We start from the raw sequence: 17,210 nt of genomic DNA on the forward strand, positions 1-17,210 counted from the left end.
GGAAACTGTTTATCAGAGAGGTTAAGTAACTTGCTGAGGGTCACACAGCCACACAATGGACTCAGAGAAATGTTTGCCTGACACCAAAGCTCATGCTCTCAATCCCTGTGCTATTTACATCACAGTGGAAACCCAGGTTTCTCTGGTAAATGGCCCCCCTTCTCACCCAGAACCCCATCTCCCTAAAGGTCCCCCCAGTACTTAAGGGTATCCTAAGGTGGTGTCTTATGTGTCCTCCAGGTATGTCCCTTGGCCTTCTGTCAGCTGTCTGGTGGCATCACCATGTGTTTACTCTCCTCTTGGTCCAGCATGCACAACCTAGAAATGAAACACTTGGCGATAATCACCTCTATGGCAGGCTTGCAAATAAAAAGTTAGAAGAGAGATGTGTCCTGAACACGCCAGCACCACAGCATTTTTTTGTACTTTGTTTTCTTTGGAGGTTGGAGTTGAAGTGAAACTTCTCATCTGAGAAGTTCTTTAAGCCCCCACCCGTCTGGAGAAATTGTGGTGAAAAGGCAATTATTTCACTTCCCTGAGCTCCTCCTTCTCACCTGCGCAGTGGAGACACTTCCCCCAGCCTCACAGGACTGCGCTGTGCCGTAGAACAAGGCATGTGAATGACCCCTAGTGTGATGCTTGGGGGCCCCGGAGGCTGAGACAAGATGATGGTCCTTCTGTCCCAAATCCCTGTCCCATAGGAAGACACAGCTCCTCCCCTCATTATCAGGTAGTCAGTAAACAAGGTAGTAATTATTGAATGATTACAATATTCCAGCAAATTCTTTCATAGGAGAGTGGACAATTGCATAAAGAGGACTAGACATCACTCACACAGGATTTTTGTTGAAAAGAAATATACTCAGATCAACACACCATGTTTTGCAAAGGATGAGTCTCAGACTTGGACATCACATTGTTTTGCCGAATTTTGCTCTGTAACGGTGTTTGTTATAACGGGACCACGGTGACCAGAGCCTGGCCCAGATAGCTCTGAACACACATAGACTGAGTCATTTGTCAGCTGTCTGGAAATGAGGAGAAACCTCTATAAACTTGGGTGGGAACGCTGTGTGAAGATGGTGAACAAGGAAAACAGAGGGTCCCCACCACCCATCCTGAGAGTTTCCAAGGAGCCTCCCTGGCCCTCAGTGGTCAGCCAGGGCCCTGGCCCTTGGCCACACCTGGGGCACTGCCCGTGTGAGGTCACAGCCAGGGGTCAGAAGTGGCAGCTCAGGCTTGGGGGCTGCCACTCTCCAGGGCACATGCCAGCTGGTCTCAGAGGACCATTTCCTGGTTCTCCCTCAGTGAAGCTCAAACTGACAATAAAAAAATAATAACTTTTTTTTAAATGAGAAAAGACCTCTTGCTCTCCCCAAGAGCAAGGTCAGCAGGATTCCAAAGGCTCTTCTCTATCGTGGGAGACAATGAGCCTATAGAAACCCCCTAAGTGTGAGTTACTCGATGGATTACTTGATGAATTTCCAGGTGATTTCCTGTTGTCCTCACAATTTAAGAAAACTAAAGTATTTTTAAAACAAACTACCCCCAAACCCTCCAGTATGATTTGTCACCTAGATATGTTTTCTTATGTCATCTTCTTCTCTTCTTTTTTTTTTTTCCTTCTTATTTTCTGTTTCTCATCTTTATTTTTATGTATCTATTCTTTGTGTGTGAGATGCCAAGTGTTTTGCAGTTGGTACTGGGAGATTACCCCTGGGGAACTCCTGAGTCACTGCAGGATTTGAAGTGGAAATTCCTTAAAATATTGTTGACAACTGTGTGTTACCGATGCAAGAAAGGTAGAGGGAAAGCGCACTTCGAAGTGTCCTGCAGGTTCAACTCTACGTCACATTGTGCAGACAGCAAACAGCATATGACGCTAATATGGAGTTTAGGATAACATTGAAACTAACAACTGTTGTGTCTTCGTTTCAAATAAGAGGAAGGCGAGACATAAAAGAAGAATCCAGCAGACACAGCAGGGTAAGAAAGGCCGTCTGGACCTCCTCCTCCCAACCTGGCTCCACCAGCCTGTCTGCTTCTGTGATTCTGGGAAGTGAGTTCAGGCCCCTGGCTCAGGTCACCTCGTCCCCATTTCTTGAAGACTGCCCCTGGGTTAAAGATGTGTCATTTGCTTCCTCAGGCCGTCTTGGATCCATGGAACCAGGTCACGTCTGCGCACGGCTGCCGGCGTTCGCATCCCCGAGCACTGAGGTCTGAAACTCGACCGGCAGGACCCGCCGAGCCCCTTGGAGGAAATGGCTGATGAGTCCGGGCAGCGGCAGATGAAAACTTCCTTCCTCTTCGTCCAGCTGCGGGCGCCCCCTGCGCGCGCCCTCCCCGCCCCGTCTCCAGCCCGGACCGCAGCCGCAGGGGGCCTGGAGGAGGGACGCTTTGTCCCGAGTCCCGGGAAGGGCTTCTCGGCAGGCCAGGCTCCCGGGGTCCCGCGGGGTTCAGCTGCCCCTCCCCTGCAGAGGCAGGGCCGTGGGACAGAGGCACCAGCTGCTCGCAGTTGCTCTGCTCCCAAGAAGGAGGAGGAGGGAGAGGAGAGAACCCGGGACCTGGATGCAAAGAGGGGGAGCCCTTGCAGATCCCTCGGTCGCCGGCGTGCCCTGGCCCCGGCCTCCCGGAACCGTGGACGGCGGCGGCCCCTGCCATGCAGACCCCCTAGCCCGGCTCCCGGAATGGGCGATGGCGGCGGCAGCCGCTCCGCGGGCTGGAGGGCCCGGCCGGTCATCACTGCGCCCCGAGACTTGTGGGGCACGGACCCGCAGTCTCGGGACGCCTGGGGATGCTCCATTCCCCAGGCCCGGGCTGACGACGGAAGTGAGAACGCCGTGCCCAGGGGGGATGCGGGGCCGCGGGCCACCTGCCCCGTCCGCCCGCGCAGCGCTGAGGGCACCGGCACCCCCGCGCGGGCCAGGCGGGCCAGACTCTGCAGGTACTGCGCGCCCCTCCAGACCAGCCGGAGCTGCCCCGCCCCGCCTGCCGCCCTGCCGCTCAAGGTAAGAACGTGCGTGTGGCCGAAATCCCAGAGCCCAGCAGTTTCCCTAGAAGAGAAACCGGAGAGGGGGGCAGGCGTGCCAAAGCCCCCCACCCCGCGTCGCGCCGCGCGGATCCTCACACTGGGTCTCCCCTCCTCGGTGGGCCTCGCTCCTTCCTCTCTGTTCCACCACCTTCCCTGCCCTTATGCTGGGTGGTTTCTTACGTCCGACTTACCCTCACCACCCCCCTGGAAAATGAAGGCCCATAGACCCAATTTCAGATAAGGAATCTGAAAGCGGAGAGGCAGAGCCTTCCGCAAAGACAAGGGCAGAAGCAAAACTTGTCCTCCCAGAATGGACACGGAGGCCTCGGGGAGGCTTCAGTGCGTTTTGTGGAGGTTTCCAGAACCGAAGTGCAGCCTTGGACCTCAGTCCCTTCTACACCCGCTGGACCACCTTCCATCCCCACCCCGCTCCCGACAGGGACAGGTGGATGTTCACTGGGGCATCGGCCTCCAGCCCCCACTTCCTGTCCCACCAGGGGGCGAGGGGTAACCCTGTGTGGACTCCCAGCTCCAGTCCTGGGCAAGCGTTCCCTTCTCTGCCTCTGCGCTCAGCCTCCTCACCAGGCTGGTGCATGAGCCCAGCCTTCCCGTCTCCACCCAGTTTGGTTGTACTGATCCCAAAACGGGTGGACAAAATTAAACATTATACTTTTATTTTCGCTTTCCCGACAGCATGGACATCTTTGCACGCATATAGGTAATTTGCAGTTGAGGGTGAGGAAGAGTAGAGGAGGGGTTAGTAGGATGGGGGGGTCCTATTGGCGTGTGTGGAAGGGCCACGTGGAGGGGACTGTCCAGGAAGTCACGGAAGAAGTGGATGAAATTCACAACATCCAGAGAAGGGCCTTCCAGAGGCTAGCAAATGACGCTGCTTCGCCACAAGCCTGTGTCTTCCTTCTGCTCGCGTCTACACTGTCCCTCCTTCCCCTTAACAGGCACCCTGTACAGCCACAGTGGTGCATCAGGGAGAAAGGAGAAACTCAAGTGCCCTTCGAAGGGAAACTCTTGAAAGAGGAGAGATGCGAGCATGCTTCCTTAAGAAATAGTTTGCATTCCATCCTAGTCCTTGTGTCATGCATTTCCTGCTGGGATTTAGGAGGAGCGATCTACCCATGCGTGTGTCAGAGCCCAGACTCTGAATGTGGGGTCACATGGGAGCTGTCTGTGTACTTCAGTCCTGCACTAAGGACTTCAAAACTCCACGTCTGCTCCTTTCTCCTCTGCCTTCTGGGTGTAAGAAAACCTCAGGGCTGTTGCCATTTCTCAAAGGAGAGATGCTGCGGAAGTTGATTCAAGTGGGTAGATTTCTGCCTCGTCTGCCTCATTTTGCCACTTTGGTTAACGGGCTCCAGACAGCTGCCCCATGTAAAGCAAGGGTACAAGATTCCTGGCTTAAAAACTTGGAAACCCCAGGGTCAAGTCCTAACCTTGAGCAAACCACCAGTGCTCTCAGTTTTCCCATGAGGAAACCCTGAGGATGCCACCTGCCTGGCGGTTGCTGTGGAGCTTAGTGTCCCAAAGTGTTGGGCCAGGGAGTGTCCCCCAGTAGCTCTGTCTTAGGGGAGAGAAGAGGAGACGCAAAGTCAGTGGGACACCAGGTAGGACCAGGAATCGTGGAGTTAGAGATTTCAGCCCCCAGGGGCGCCAGAGTCAGGCGGGAAAGCAGAGCTGGTCGGATGCAGGGATGCAGTCTGCCACGGGGAAGCAGTGCCCCCAGAACTACAAATCCTTCAGATGCCTTGTGGCTCTTACTGGCCAGGTGAGCCCTGCCTGGTCTTGGGCACAGAGAAAGGAGAAAATCAGCAGAGAGTGTTTTCCATTCGCCCAGCCTGGAGCCCATGAAGGCATCCTTTGGGTCTGATGTGTTAGTGCGTGAGAACCACCCAGTCCTCTCCCGTGTTGGGATTCAGCAAAGTGGCAGCAGACTGGTTAAAAATGTTTTCTCGTGAGCTGTCAGTGCAGAGGCCTTTCACGCCATACACGCATAAAAATGCCATCAGTTACTGAAGTTATTAAAGTGAAATGTTGCTTACGTGGAAGCAACATCTATTCTGATGTGTGCATCGTAGGGATGGAGGTCCTTCTATCAACTTCCCAAGCAGAAAAGTCTGGCTCCTAAACTTTCTTCTCCAAATGGCTAAATTTATTGTTGAAAGAAGTGGGGTCCCGAGTGAACGTTGCCAACTTACATCCTTCCAAGCGTCCCACGGAACAAGAGCAGCAAATTGAATCACTTGGTTCTTCATTCAAACCATGAGTTTTAGTAGCAAAAACTACAGCTCTCTGCGCCCTGCAGAGGGCTTCCAATGCACGATTCTCTCTTATTAGAACCTCAGAACTCTGTGAGGGTATCCAACATCACCGTCCCCACTTCATGGAGGAGGTGACTGATACTTGAGGATGGTCAGCAAATTGCTGGGACCCACGGCCAGGACGCAGCAGCTGAGGACAGAGCTCTTGTCCACACGGAGCCTGGGGCTCCGCTCTCACTGCCTACTAGAGGGTGAGGTTTCCTGGGAAGACAGCCCACTCTTCCCTGGGATGGTGGTCATGGGAGAAGGACTCTCAGGAGTATAAGGTCTAGTGGCCCACCTTGCGTGAAGGCACAGCTTTCTAGAAGCAGTGAGGACCTGGGGGATGTGGGGTTCCAGCTCCAGGGATGCCAACTGAAGTCTGCAAGTTTCCCAGGGTGAGTCCCTCAGGGTGAATCAGACATGGTCCCAGGTGTTCCCTGGACCCCGCATCCTGCTGCCTCTGCAGGAACACAAGAAACCGACTTGAACGGGGGACTAAAGATGTGGAAAAGACACAGAAAACAGACAACTCAAAGGAAAGGGAAAAAAGCTTTCTCTACAGTCATTTTGGGAAACTTCCAACTTTTTTTTTAAGTGTCTTCCTATCTTACATATTTTATGTTTTGAAATAACTAAGACTTTTGGTGTGTAAAGGACATTAGAAAACTAATAGTAATTATTATCAAAAATTTCCCTCCAAATGCCATTTCTACAAAGCTCACCTGTAGCTTCAAATTTCCCAGGAAGCTTACCTTTCTATCCTTCCCTCATCTCAAAAACAGTCAGCTTTTTGAGTTTTCATCACCAGCTGTGAGGAGTGATCAGGAGATGAGCAGGAGGGACCAGGCGTCCATGGAGCTGGTGCGGGGGGTGCTGTCGGGGACAGTTATTCCCAGAGGTGCTGACTAGGAGAGCAGGGCACATCCGGTTATACACAGACCCTGCCGAGCAGACCAGAGAGAACAATTTTAACTCTGTGTCTTGAATTATTTTGCCTTAAAATGAAACCGGCGTCTGAAATACGTCTGCAAAGGATATTAAATTTTTGATGGAGAGTTTTTAGAGAGAAGGTCAACTGGCACTGGGATTCAAGGGATGAAGTTCTGTCAGCCAGTGAGCTAAGAGCCTGAAGACTGAGCAAAGCGAGGTTTTTCCACCTCCATCCGCGAGGTCTTTCCAGTTCTGATGGTCTAGGATTAGTATGAATCTTCAAATCCAAAAAGGAAATGAAATCGTTTAATGAATGGTTTCAAATAACTTAATTTCATCGACCTCAACTTGTCTCTAAAGATGAGTTGTTTTGTCAAGTGGCTGCATGGCCGGGAAGCTGCAGGCTGCGGGCTTGCCTCTCTCAGGAGACGTGGGATTTCCGTGGGGAGCTGGGGTGGTTCCCACACGAGCAGCTCAGAGCCTGACCCACAGCAGGCACGGAACACTCAGCCGAATGAATGGACTTTGAAGGGCGGATTAACGTCCAGTGACAGGAACCAGTCAGGGTCTTCTTTGGGCAGTAAGACAAATCCCCATTGCAACACTGATGGCCAGAATTGGTAGCTGTCTGTTCCCTTGATATTTGATATTTCTTTCTCTGACCGGATTCTAGTTGAGTGACATTCCCTTCTGAAGTTGAATACTGACACCCAGGTCTTCCCAACCTCCAGGAAGAGGTCACTGATCTCATCTTAGTAAGGCTTAATTTCTCCAGCCTGTTTGACTTCTCTGGTGTGTCGTTAAGTGTAGAAACTGTTCGGCTCATAAAGTGATAAAATTTGAAATAATTCTGTCTTTATAGTAATCATTCTTAGTGAGCAATTTAGAATTTTTAAAAGAAACTAGAACAAAGAGAGAGCTTGCCCAAATGCCTCATAGTAATTTGAACAGCAATATAGAACATGCAGTGGTGTCCCTTTTAAAAGGTTTCGGTATTTAGAAGACAGTATTGCTTGGATTCAAAAAGGTTGTCTTTAGTCTAGTTTACACCGCGTTGGTTTTGACAGAGATGTCTTGATTTGTTACTTAAATAAATAAAGCCCCAGACAGCGGGATGGGTTTCAATTCTTTTTCATCATGTGATTTGCCCCGGCGTTCCCATGACAACGTTCTCTCACTCTTTCTCTCCTTATTCCTTTGACTTTCACACGCAGCCGTCGTGTGGGTCACTGTGCAGGTGCTGCCCTCATGGGACCACATCACCCAGCATCTCGATGGGAGAAGAGGGAGGAGAATGCCTGGACCACTTTATATGGGTGTCCCTGTGATGTGTAGAAACGTGTGGGAGGTGGGACCCAGGGTCTGGCCTTCTCTTTGATTTAACTTAGCTAAGTAAGGGCCATCTCTTCTGCTGGGGCTAAATTCCTTATCTGAAACCTGAAAAGATGGGACTGTGATTTCCTCTCCTCTTGCTCATGAGTCTAAATTCTGGCCCACCCATTTGCACCTGTTTTTTGTGAAAAGTTAACCAAAGCTACGGCTTTTGATGACAAATCTCTAAGAAGTCCGTCATATTTAGAAGTCACTACTGTTGGGACATTCCTTTACTGGTAAAAATTAAATGCCTCTCCGGTACCCAGGGAATAAATAGAAACTAAAATACATTTTAAAACATTTTACATTCAATTTTCCAATATCAAGTGTTAATTTTTTTAAACAAAATATTGGCAGTATTAGTCAAGTATTAGATTTGACCTGAGAGATTCGGACAAAAAGACTAAATTTTTTATAACTGTGCTAAAAGGAGTTGGGTTTTGTTATTGTCCCATATTAAAAGGAAATAGATTTGCTGAAAGGGATTTTTTTCGTCCCATGATTCCATGACTCAGCAAAAGGAATATTAAAAGTCTCAGAAGTTGAGACCCAGAAAGAGGAAGAGACTCCTTATCAGCCAGTTTGAACCAGTGCCAACCAGTTCCGTCCATTGCCCCAGTTTCACTGTGAAGTTTTGTGCCCTTGAACAAACATGTTCTATCATGTAGGTTGCATATGATCGAAGCCCTCAGGGCCATGTCACCCCCACGAGGGATTCATTAGAGGGAGAACACGTGTGTAAGTGGCAGGTGTACAGAGCCAGGGCTGAGGATGCACGGCGGCCCTGGAGCATCCGTAACTGACACCTCCTCTCTTTAAAGACTGGTCTGCTTCCCAGTCCCCCTGGGAAGAGGCTCCTTGGTCCACCGTGGGTTGGGGGCTGGGCACCCACCCAATCTACTATGTCAAGGGCAGGAGTGGATATAGCTCACATGGGATTTTTAGGGCTACTGAGAGCTCAAAGATGGTTACAAGCACATAAACCTGGGAGAGGGACAGTTCCTAGAAATTGATGAGACAGAGAAAGAAGTGGAGCAGGTATGGACAGCCAACCCAACAGAGAACAAAAACACTTTCAGGGAATTTCCTCTAATTTTTTTTTAATTGAAGTATCGTCAGTTTACAATGTTGCGTCAACGTTTCAGTCATACATACACACACATAGATTCATTTTCATATTCTTTTTCATTATAGGTTACTACAAGATTTGAATAGAGTTCCCTGTGCTCTACAGGAGAAACTTGTTTATCTATTTTATATGCAGTAGTTGGTATCTGCAAATCTCAAACTCCCAATTTCCCCTAAAATTTATAAAGTGATTGCTTGGTACAAATGTGCTATCTGAGGCCTCTCAGATTTTAGGGAAGCCAGTTTTTATAGCCTTCAGGGAGATTTTTAAAAAAGCATCCCTGAACAAGCAATGTAGTAGCATCAAATTATTGTCTGATGTGGTTTATAAATAGATTTGCTGGTCATAATATGGTAAATTTCCCCTTTCAAAGAATTTTTTCCCTTGTAGATTTTTAGAGATTATCAGATGCTACAAGATTTATACATCATTATATATAAAATAGATAAACAACGTGGACCTACTGTGTAACAGGGAACTTTATTCAATATCTTGTAATAACCTGTAATGGAAAAGAATCTGAAAAAGAATATATATATGTATATATAGAATATATATGTGTGTGTGTAACAAACTATGTTGCGTTAGTTTCAGCTGTACACCTGAAACTAGCACAACATTGCAAATAAGCTATATTCCAATTTTTAACAAATTAAAAAAAAAGATTTACACAAATATAAATCCTTAGGTGAACATGGGGTTCTGTAGTCAGCTGATTACCACCTCAGATTCTGTGTGTGGTCTGATCAACATCACAGCAACTCCCAGGGATGCTCACAGCGCCCGAGAATTCAGGACAGCAGCAGAGACAGTGAGGAGAAGCCACGTTCCTTGGACTGAACCATGGCAATGAAAGCAAGAGGTGGCAAAAGGAAGAGGGAGGGTTCTACACAGTTACTGCTGCTGGCCACCGCAGGCTTGCACCATGAGGGCACTCACTGTCCTTCATTCCAGAATGATCAGCAGCTGGGGCTCTCTACTGGCTGCCCTGTGGGGTGTGCAGATTTCCAGTGATTACAGTTAGTCAATTTTAACTTTCGAGAATTTAACTTTCAATTTTCAGGATGTGTGGTTTGGTGTTAACCTATCAATGACCACGTCCAACAGATGATGATCTAAAAAGGTCTCAGGGTGGAGAAGGTATGGCTGAGTGGTAGAGCGCATGCCTACCCTGCACAAGGTCCTGGGTTCAATCCTCAGTACCTCCACTGAAAAAACTAATAAAATAAATAGACCTAGTTACCTCCCCTCCCAGAAAAAAAACTAAAAAAATTAAGAAAAAATCACGCATCCATTCTATGTCATAAGCAGAGTGACCTCACTTAACCTTTTTTCCGTGAGGGATTTAAAGTGCCCCACAACTATAACACAAATAATAAAAATAATGGTGAAGGTAAATAGTAATAAAGAATCAGTTCTAGGAAAATATAAATGTGTCAAAATGATAACATAACTTAATTTTCTTGGTAACTTAAGCAATCACTATAGTATTGCTGGCTGCCAACTTTTCTTGGTGTGTGTGAAACCAGATACACTTATTTTTTGTTACACGGTTTTTAAAGGTTACTTTCCATTTACAATTATTACAAATATTGACTATATTCCTTGTGTTGTACAATATATCCTTGTTCCATTCTTATACCCAGTCGTTTGTCCCTCCCACTTCCCCACTCATATAAAGCCCCTGCTCCCCTCCCCACTGGGAACCACTAGTTTGTTCTCTGTATCTGTGAGTCTGCTTCTTTTTTGTTATAATCACTAGTTTGTTGTATTTTTTAGATTCCACATATAAGTGATATTCTGTAGTATATGTCTTTGTCTGACTTATTTCACTCAGCATGATGCCCTCCAAGTCCATCCATGTTGCTGCAAATGGCAAAATTCCATTCTTTTTTATGGCTAAGTAATATTCCATCATATATATGATAGAATCTTCTCACATCTTCTTTATTCAATCATCTGTTGTTGGACACTTAGGTTGCTTCCATATCTTGTCGATGGTAAATAATGCTGCTATGAATATTGGGGTGCATGTATCTTTGAATTAGTGTTTTTGGTTTTGAGGGGATATATACTGAGGAGTGGAATTGCTGGATCCTGTGGTAATTCTATTTTCAGTTTTTTGAGAAGCCTCTATACTGTTCTTTACAGTGGCTGCACCCATTTACATTCCAACCAACAGTGTACGAGGGCTCCCTTTTCTCCACATCCTCACCCACGTTTGCTATTTATTTTCTTTTTGATGATGGCCATTTTGATGGGGTGGGGTGGTATCTCACTGTGGTTTTGATTTGCACTTCCCTGATGACCAGTGATGCTGAGCATCTTTTCACGTGCCTGTTGGCCATCTGAATTCCCTCTTTGGAAAAATGTCTTTTCAAGTTCTTCTGCTTGCCGACAACTTTAGATCTGTAACACTATTTGCCTCTGTGTTCAGTGCCCCAAACACTCTGTTCTCTGAGTTCTTTTTGCTTTTCAGTAACTTTTTAGTTTCCCCCACGCCAGCCTGTTCCTTCCTGATGGTATTATTGTGTCTGCTTCTAATGTACTTTTTTACTTATTTGAATCCACCATAGGCGAGGAATCCAGACAAGAAATTTGTTTAAGTTAAAAAGCAAGTGTGTTAATTATGTAAAGTAAAAAGTAAAAAGGTCCTAGGTGAGGGGCAGGGTGGCTGACCCAGCAGAAAATCTCACAAAATTAATAAGGGTTTTTTTCTTCTGATTTTATGTGTTCAGAGATGATGCTTTTTGCTTTCTATGACTATGGTCGCATTACGGATGAGTAAAGTGGCTGAGCAAATAAGTTCTGGATTCGTTCATCCAATAAGTATTTCTTGTCCTGGGCAAGAGTGAGCACAAGGGTCCTGTGTACCTGCACGGCCGTTAGGGAGCATAAGTTCCTGGAAAAGTCAGAGCCCTCGGAGGGCCAGGTCACGCAGGGCCTCATAGTTGCCAATAAGGAGTTTGAAATTGATTTTGAGTACAATCAGGAGCTCCTGCAGAGTTCAAAGCAGTAGAGAAATTCAGAAATTAAGGGAAGGGAGGGTACGTTATGAAATGACTTTTCTAAAGTTACTTTGACGATTATAGGATTGAATATTCCTGCCTCCTACTTCCTAATCTTGTCATAGAAACCTGGAAGCACACAGCTTAACTCCCTCTGAGCCTTAATTTCTGCAAAGTCCTTTAGTTTGGAACTGTGGAGGTTTGATGGGTTCAGGAGGACTCAGACAAGCGAAGGGGAAAAAAACTCCAGTCACTCAAAGATTTGCAGTTTTCCCCAAATGATGTTGGATTCTCATGATAGACAATAAAGCAGATTTTTTGAACATTTGTAACCTCGAAAAGTTAAATTTGTTGCAGTGTTTATTGTTTTATTTCCTTTCCTTTCCTTTTTTAATTGAAGTATAGTCAGTTATAACGTGTCAATTTCTGGTGAACAGCATAATGTCCCAGTGCAGTGTTTATGATTTAAGTAGAAAAACTCCCCCCCACCCTCCTTTTTTTGTTTGAGCCTTACAGAATGCATTGCACATTATAGGTGCTCTGTCAGTATTTCCTAACTTCTAGGTTATGGATGAGCCACACTACGAGACCTTCTCTTTGATCAATTTTTCAGTTCTTCCCATTGGTAAAAGGCAGTAAATTGTGAAGTCGTCCATGCCGGCGACTTGGCAAGCAAGGGGTGGTTGGCACTACTGGAGTCAATCCAAAGTAGAATAAAATTTTGAACTATCTTTGGAGTCATAAATTTAGCATACTGCTGTTTTATGAAGATGTGTTTCTCCTGTGGCTCAGACTAACGTTTAAGGAGTTCCTGGGCGGGCCCGTAGCCAAGGAATTACCATAATATTTCTCTCTGGCTGAGATTGGTGACCTACTTTTCAGAATCGACTTTGTGAATAATGTTTGTGAATAGTGACCCCAGATAGCGATAACTATTCTCCTAAAGAACAGGTTTTACTCCCTGCTTTAAACAATCTATAAAATTTTTAAAAAAAATCTATAAAATAAAAATATTCACCTTTAAGAAATCATTCTACTTTTCCTGTCATTTTAGAAAGCCAATGGCAAAATTCTTTCCTTTCATCTTCAATCTGTTTTAGTAAAGTGAGCTTTTCCTTATACTTCTCTGTGGACTGCTCCCCCACCACCTTTATGCTGTTTTGTGAGCCACCGAGGACCTGCTACCTTTGTTTACTGTGTCTTGTTGTTTACAGCCTCTGGAACCCTTTGAGAAAAAAGCGTGACATAAATCCAATTAGAAGTAACGTTGGCTACCTGTTACTTTATGCATTATTAAGAGAATTTATTAAATGTTTCTGTAGGGTTTTTATAAGGTACATAGCAGAGGCAGAAGGTTCTTTTCCTGCTTTCTATAAGCTTAATGTTTGAGGCAGTCAGACCTATATTCCAAAAGGCATTTTTAAACATATTTATACACAAGAAACATCAGCAGAATAAAGACAAATGTTATTCAAAAGTATAAAAAATAAACTTAAAACAGTGAACTACGTTTACTGAAATGAAGTAAATGCCATGAGAGAACACATTCTAGCCTAAACAAGGATGCATCATCTAATGCAAAAGCGGAGAATCTGAGACCAGGACCAGACAATCTGGACAAGGACTCGCCACTTCTGTGCGTAAGAGAGTGGTGGCACTGGACCTGGCCGGTTTCCCTTCCCAGGCGGCAGGCGTGATGGAGACTGAGTAGGGCCACTCTGGGAGGCGTTGCTAAGAGACGCAGAGATGCAGGAAAGTATCCTGCAGGCTGGACCAGTCAGTGCTTCTGAAGCCATTTCTTGCAAGGATGGGGTGAGGGGAGGTGGACTGACTCCTGGATGATTCTGCGAATGAGCAAGCATGCAGGGACTGTATCTTGCCTCAGACACAGAGGGTCTTGCTGTTTAGATGGCCAGCCGAAGCAGGTGATCCAGGCAGGGAGCAAGCCCACTGTGACTCCTGAACAAAAATGGCGTTTAGAAATTTGTGATGCTCACAATGTGTCTGTTCACAACAGCAACGTATAGACTGGTTTTGCTGCCTCTTTCCTTCCCAGGCAAAATCATTATGATCAGTAAGACCTCTCAGGCCTCTTCATCATGAAGACCAGCCCAAGAATTCAGAGTGTTAATTTTCCTCCATAGCTATGCTGCAGGTGGAACTGTTACTGAACTCAGGTCCAGCTGCTCGCTGCTCAAAAGCCGATACTCAAGAGGCCAGTGTTGGTAGAAAGGAGCTTGCTTTATTTCGGAGGTCAGCAACCAGGGGAGAGGGTGTACTTGCGCCCACAGGCCAAGCCCCTCTCCCCCGCTGATCAGTGGGCAAGAGCTTTTAAAGGGGACCACACGTAGCACAGCACAGTCAGCTCTGTCGTCCTGAAATTAGTCATGCGGTGGTCTGATCAGCGTCATCGCGATTGTTTTAAGTACAGTTAATCTTCAGTTCCAGGGTCAGTTTCTTCCAATTCTCACAACTGTGCAAGATGGAGTAACTTATGTCATGGCAACAGTCTGGTCATCATGTAGTGAACTTCTCCACCTGGTAGGGGTTTCAGTCTCTGCAAAACAGCTCAAAGGATGTGGCTCAGAATGTAATCTAGAGCCCTTGAGGGGGAATTAAAAGCCCTTGGCATTTCTTAATGACAAAACTATCCACCTGCCCAGAGAGAAAGCCACTTCATTCTTCTGTTAAAAATCACACTAAAAGCCACTCCAAACCCACCTCCTGCTGGACCAGCAGGAAATTCAGCCACAGCAGTGCTCAGGGCTCCCTGCCTGCTAACGCTGGGCCAGAGGTCCAGTAAGCCAGGAGGGCGTTACTGAAGTCGTGGGCTCAGTCCGTCAGCAGGCGGTCAGCCCAGCCTTCCAGAGCTGACCCAGGAGCCAGACTCCACCTGCCCCTTCCTCCGGGGTGGCCTTGGTGGGTTTCTTAATCTTTCTGTACCTCAGTTTCCTCAACAGTGAAATCGAGGTTAAATGAGGACCTGCCTGACGGAAAAACAAGGATTAAGCGTGTTCTAATGCTTAAAGTACTTGAGGGGGAGGGGTTCTTCCCTCTCCTCTGTGCGTCTGAATACCCTCCCTCATCTCCATAAATACAGACAAGGGTTATACTTTCTTTGTTTAATCGTAAGTTCTGTTATATGTACACCTAATATCTGAATGCCCTATGGATTCATCATCCGGTCTCCAGAACCGATGGGACCTTGAGAAAAAGAAAATGATTTAAGCTGAGAAATCTGAGAAGACAAAAGAGCTCTCTGTAGCTGAAGGAGTGAAGGCCTGTGCCTCTGGGTCCTAAAGACCTGAGGTTGGGAAGTGGGAGGCAGAACAGGAAAGCTGTGAGATCCTGGCTAACAGTTTCCTCGTGTCATTTCATAACCACCACCACCTGCCCTTAATTCCTCCCACTTAATCCCTGGCTTAAAATATCCCCCAGGAGGCAGCCCCCAGGAGTGACCAGGCTCTCCGTCTACCCATCTCCAGGCTCAAGCACCCTCCTCTCCTCTCCCTACACACGTGTGGCAGCTCAGTAGTGCCAACCTCACAGCAGGGAAATGTCCCGAGGGGACCTGTGCTCCCGACACACGAACCTCCCCAGTCACAGCAAAGGGGTGTGGCTGCAAAAGAGGGAAATAATCAGGAGAAGATTCACAAGTTGTGTTAATAAAGCATCCTGCCTCTCAGGAATGTTTTGAAGAGGCTTTTAACTGTGAGACCACATTCTGAAAATAGAACGTTTAGGCTAGGTCTACCTATGCTCTGGGAAAATGGGGTGAGGGTTCCTGGGATGTGCCCCACCAAGTGAGGGTCCTTGGCTTTGTGCAGGAAAAAATCCCAGGGTGAGCCAGAGTAAAGTGAAGGCCTTTTATATTCTGAGAGATACACACCCCACAGACAGAGAGCGCGCCGTCTCACTCAGAGCAGGGAGTGGCCACGAGGTGTGGAGGGGGTTAGGTTTTATGGGCCGGGTAATTTCATGCTAATAGCCATGCTGAGGAAGGGACAGGGATTCCCACCACCCACTTTTTGGCCTTTTACGGTCAGCCTCGGAACTGTCATGGCACCTGTAGGTGTGCCATGAGGCCCAAGGTCTACTGGAAGAATCTCCCGCCGTCTTGGTTCTGATCGGTTGACTTTGTCCTCAATTGCTGTGTCATTCTTATGATGGTTGTGCCTTGCCCCCTTCTCTCCTGTCTCACTTAGAGTTTAAAAAAACAAAAAAGGTAAAAAAAATTTAGATTTTACAAAAATGTGTTGGATAAAACTCTATTGGTTCTCTGGATTCAATGTCTTGGGTTTGAGTTTGCCTGGTTAGTTCCAGTGTCCTCTTTTTTGTTGGAGGGAATACCAACCTTTGTTTATACTTGGGTCCAAGATTAGAGGCATCTTAGAATACATAGCAAAGCGGGAAAAAGCACAGATCCTGATCCCAAAGCACAGATCCTGGGATCAAGGCTCAGATTCCAACAGAAGCATGTTAACCACATGACAGCAGGCAAATGTTATCCACACTCTCTTCAGTGAAGTGAGGAAAACATCACCCAGCTTCCAGTGGTTGGAAGCTTCCAGCAGCTTCTGCCCCAGCCCCACCCAGCACTCTCCCTCACAGGCAAGGTCTGAGTGAGAAAAACTGCATGTGGGTGTTCAGTACATCTCAGTTATTACAGGTCTTGCCCAGGCCAGGATGCAGCCACAGTGTCCACCAGTGCGCAGGACCAGCTGTGGGGTGTAGAAAGAAAATGTGGTCTTCTTTCTTATATGTTTATATGTCATCTTTAAAATTTTTATTTTGTGTTTTAAAATGTACAAGATATATTGATATGAGGGTATTAATATATCACTCAAAAATAAATACTTATATTTTGGGGACAGGTGTTCAAATGATTTTGCTGATGGAGTTAAGGGGAAAGATTTAAGTGCTGTGAGACTGACCACACTAAGAACTGTTAAAAAGCAAAATTCAACTGAGTACATTTCAAAGATCAACAGAAAGGGTCTCTGAGCAGCTGCACAGAATGAAAGACTCTTAGAGGCAGAGGGAGTGGGAGCAAGGACGTTGTACTGGCAAATAGTGGGTTGCGGTGTCAAGGTCAGTTTCCCTTGGGGGACGGCAGGGGGCCATCAGGCGGATCACTAACCAGTACGTGCTAACCAGGTGATTCCTGATTGACTGGGAGTCTCCAATGCTGGGAGAGGCTGAAACCATAATAAAGTTAAGTCCCGGTTGGGTGATGTGAGGTTTAACATAAGTGATTCCGTCTGGGGCCTGTCGCTTTGTTTTAAACGAACAGATATTAAAAACATATATCATCTATGTGACAGTTTTGTCTAAGTCCTATGCCTCTTGCAGCCATCACAATTCATCAACCTGTTCTATAATGGTCTACTTCTGCTCCAAATTCCACTGGGTGAACGTTGTCC

The 17,210-nt window shown here is 46.7% G+C and overlaps 1 protein-coding gene across 3 annotated transcripts in view; it reads left to right on the forward strand.

Moving 5' to 3' along the window:
• The first annotated feature begins 2,430 nt into the window (after positions 1–2,430).
• PSD3 (pleckstrin and Sec7 domain containing 3) overlaps positions 2,431–17,210 on the forward strand; it is a 463,075-nt gene continuing 448,295 nt past the window's right edge. For 2 of the 3 annotated variants that reach the window (XM_064477400.1, XM_031439999.2), the window contains exon 1: positions 2,431–3,008. In XM_064477400.1, coding sequence (XP_064333470.1) covers positions 2,688–3,008 — 321 coding nt within the window. In that variant the 5' untranslated portion in view covers positions 2,431–2,687. The remainder of the gene's footprint in view (positions 3,009–17,210) is intronic. The other variant, XR_010377299.1, reaches the window with a different exon arrangement.

This window comes from Camelus dromedarius, chromosome 22 (genome assembly GCF_036321535.1).
Source record: "Camelus dromedarius isolate mCamDro1 chromosome 22, mCamDro1.pat, whole genome shotgun sequence".
Classification (NCBI taxonomy): Eukaryota; Metazoa; Chordata; class Mammalia; order Artiodactyla; family Camelidae; genus Camelus; species Camelus dromedarius.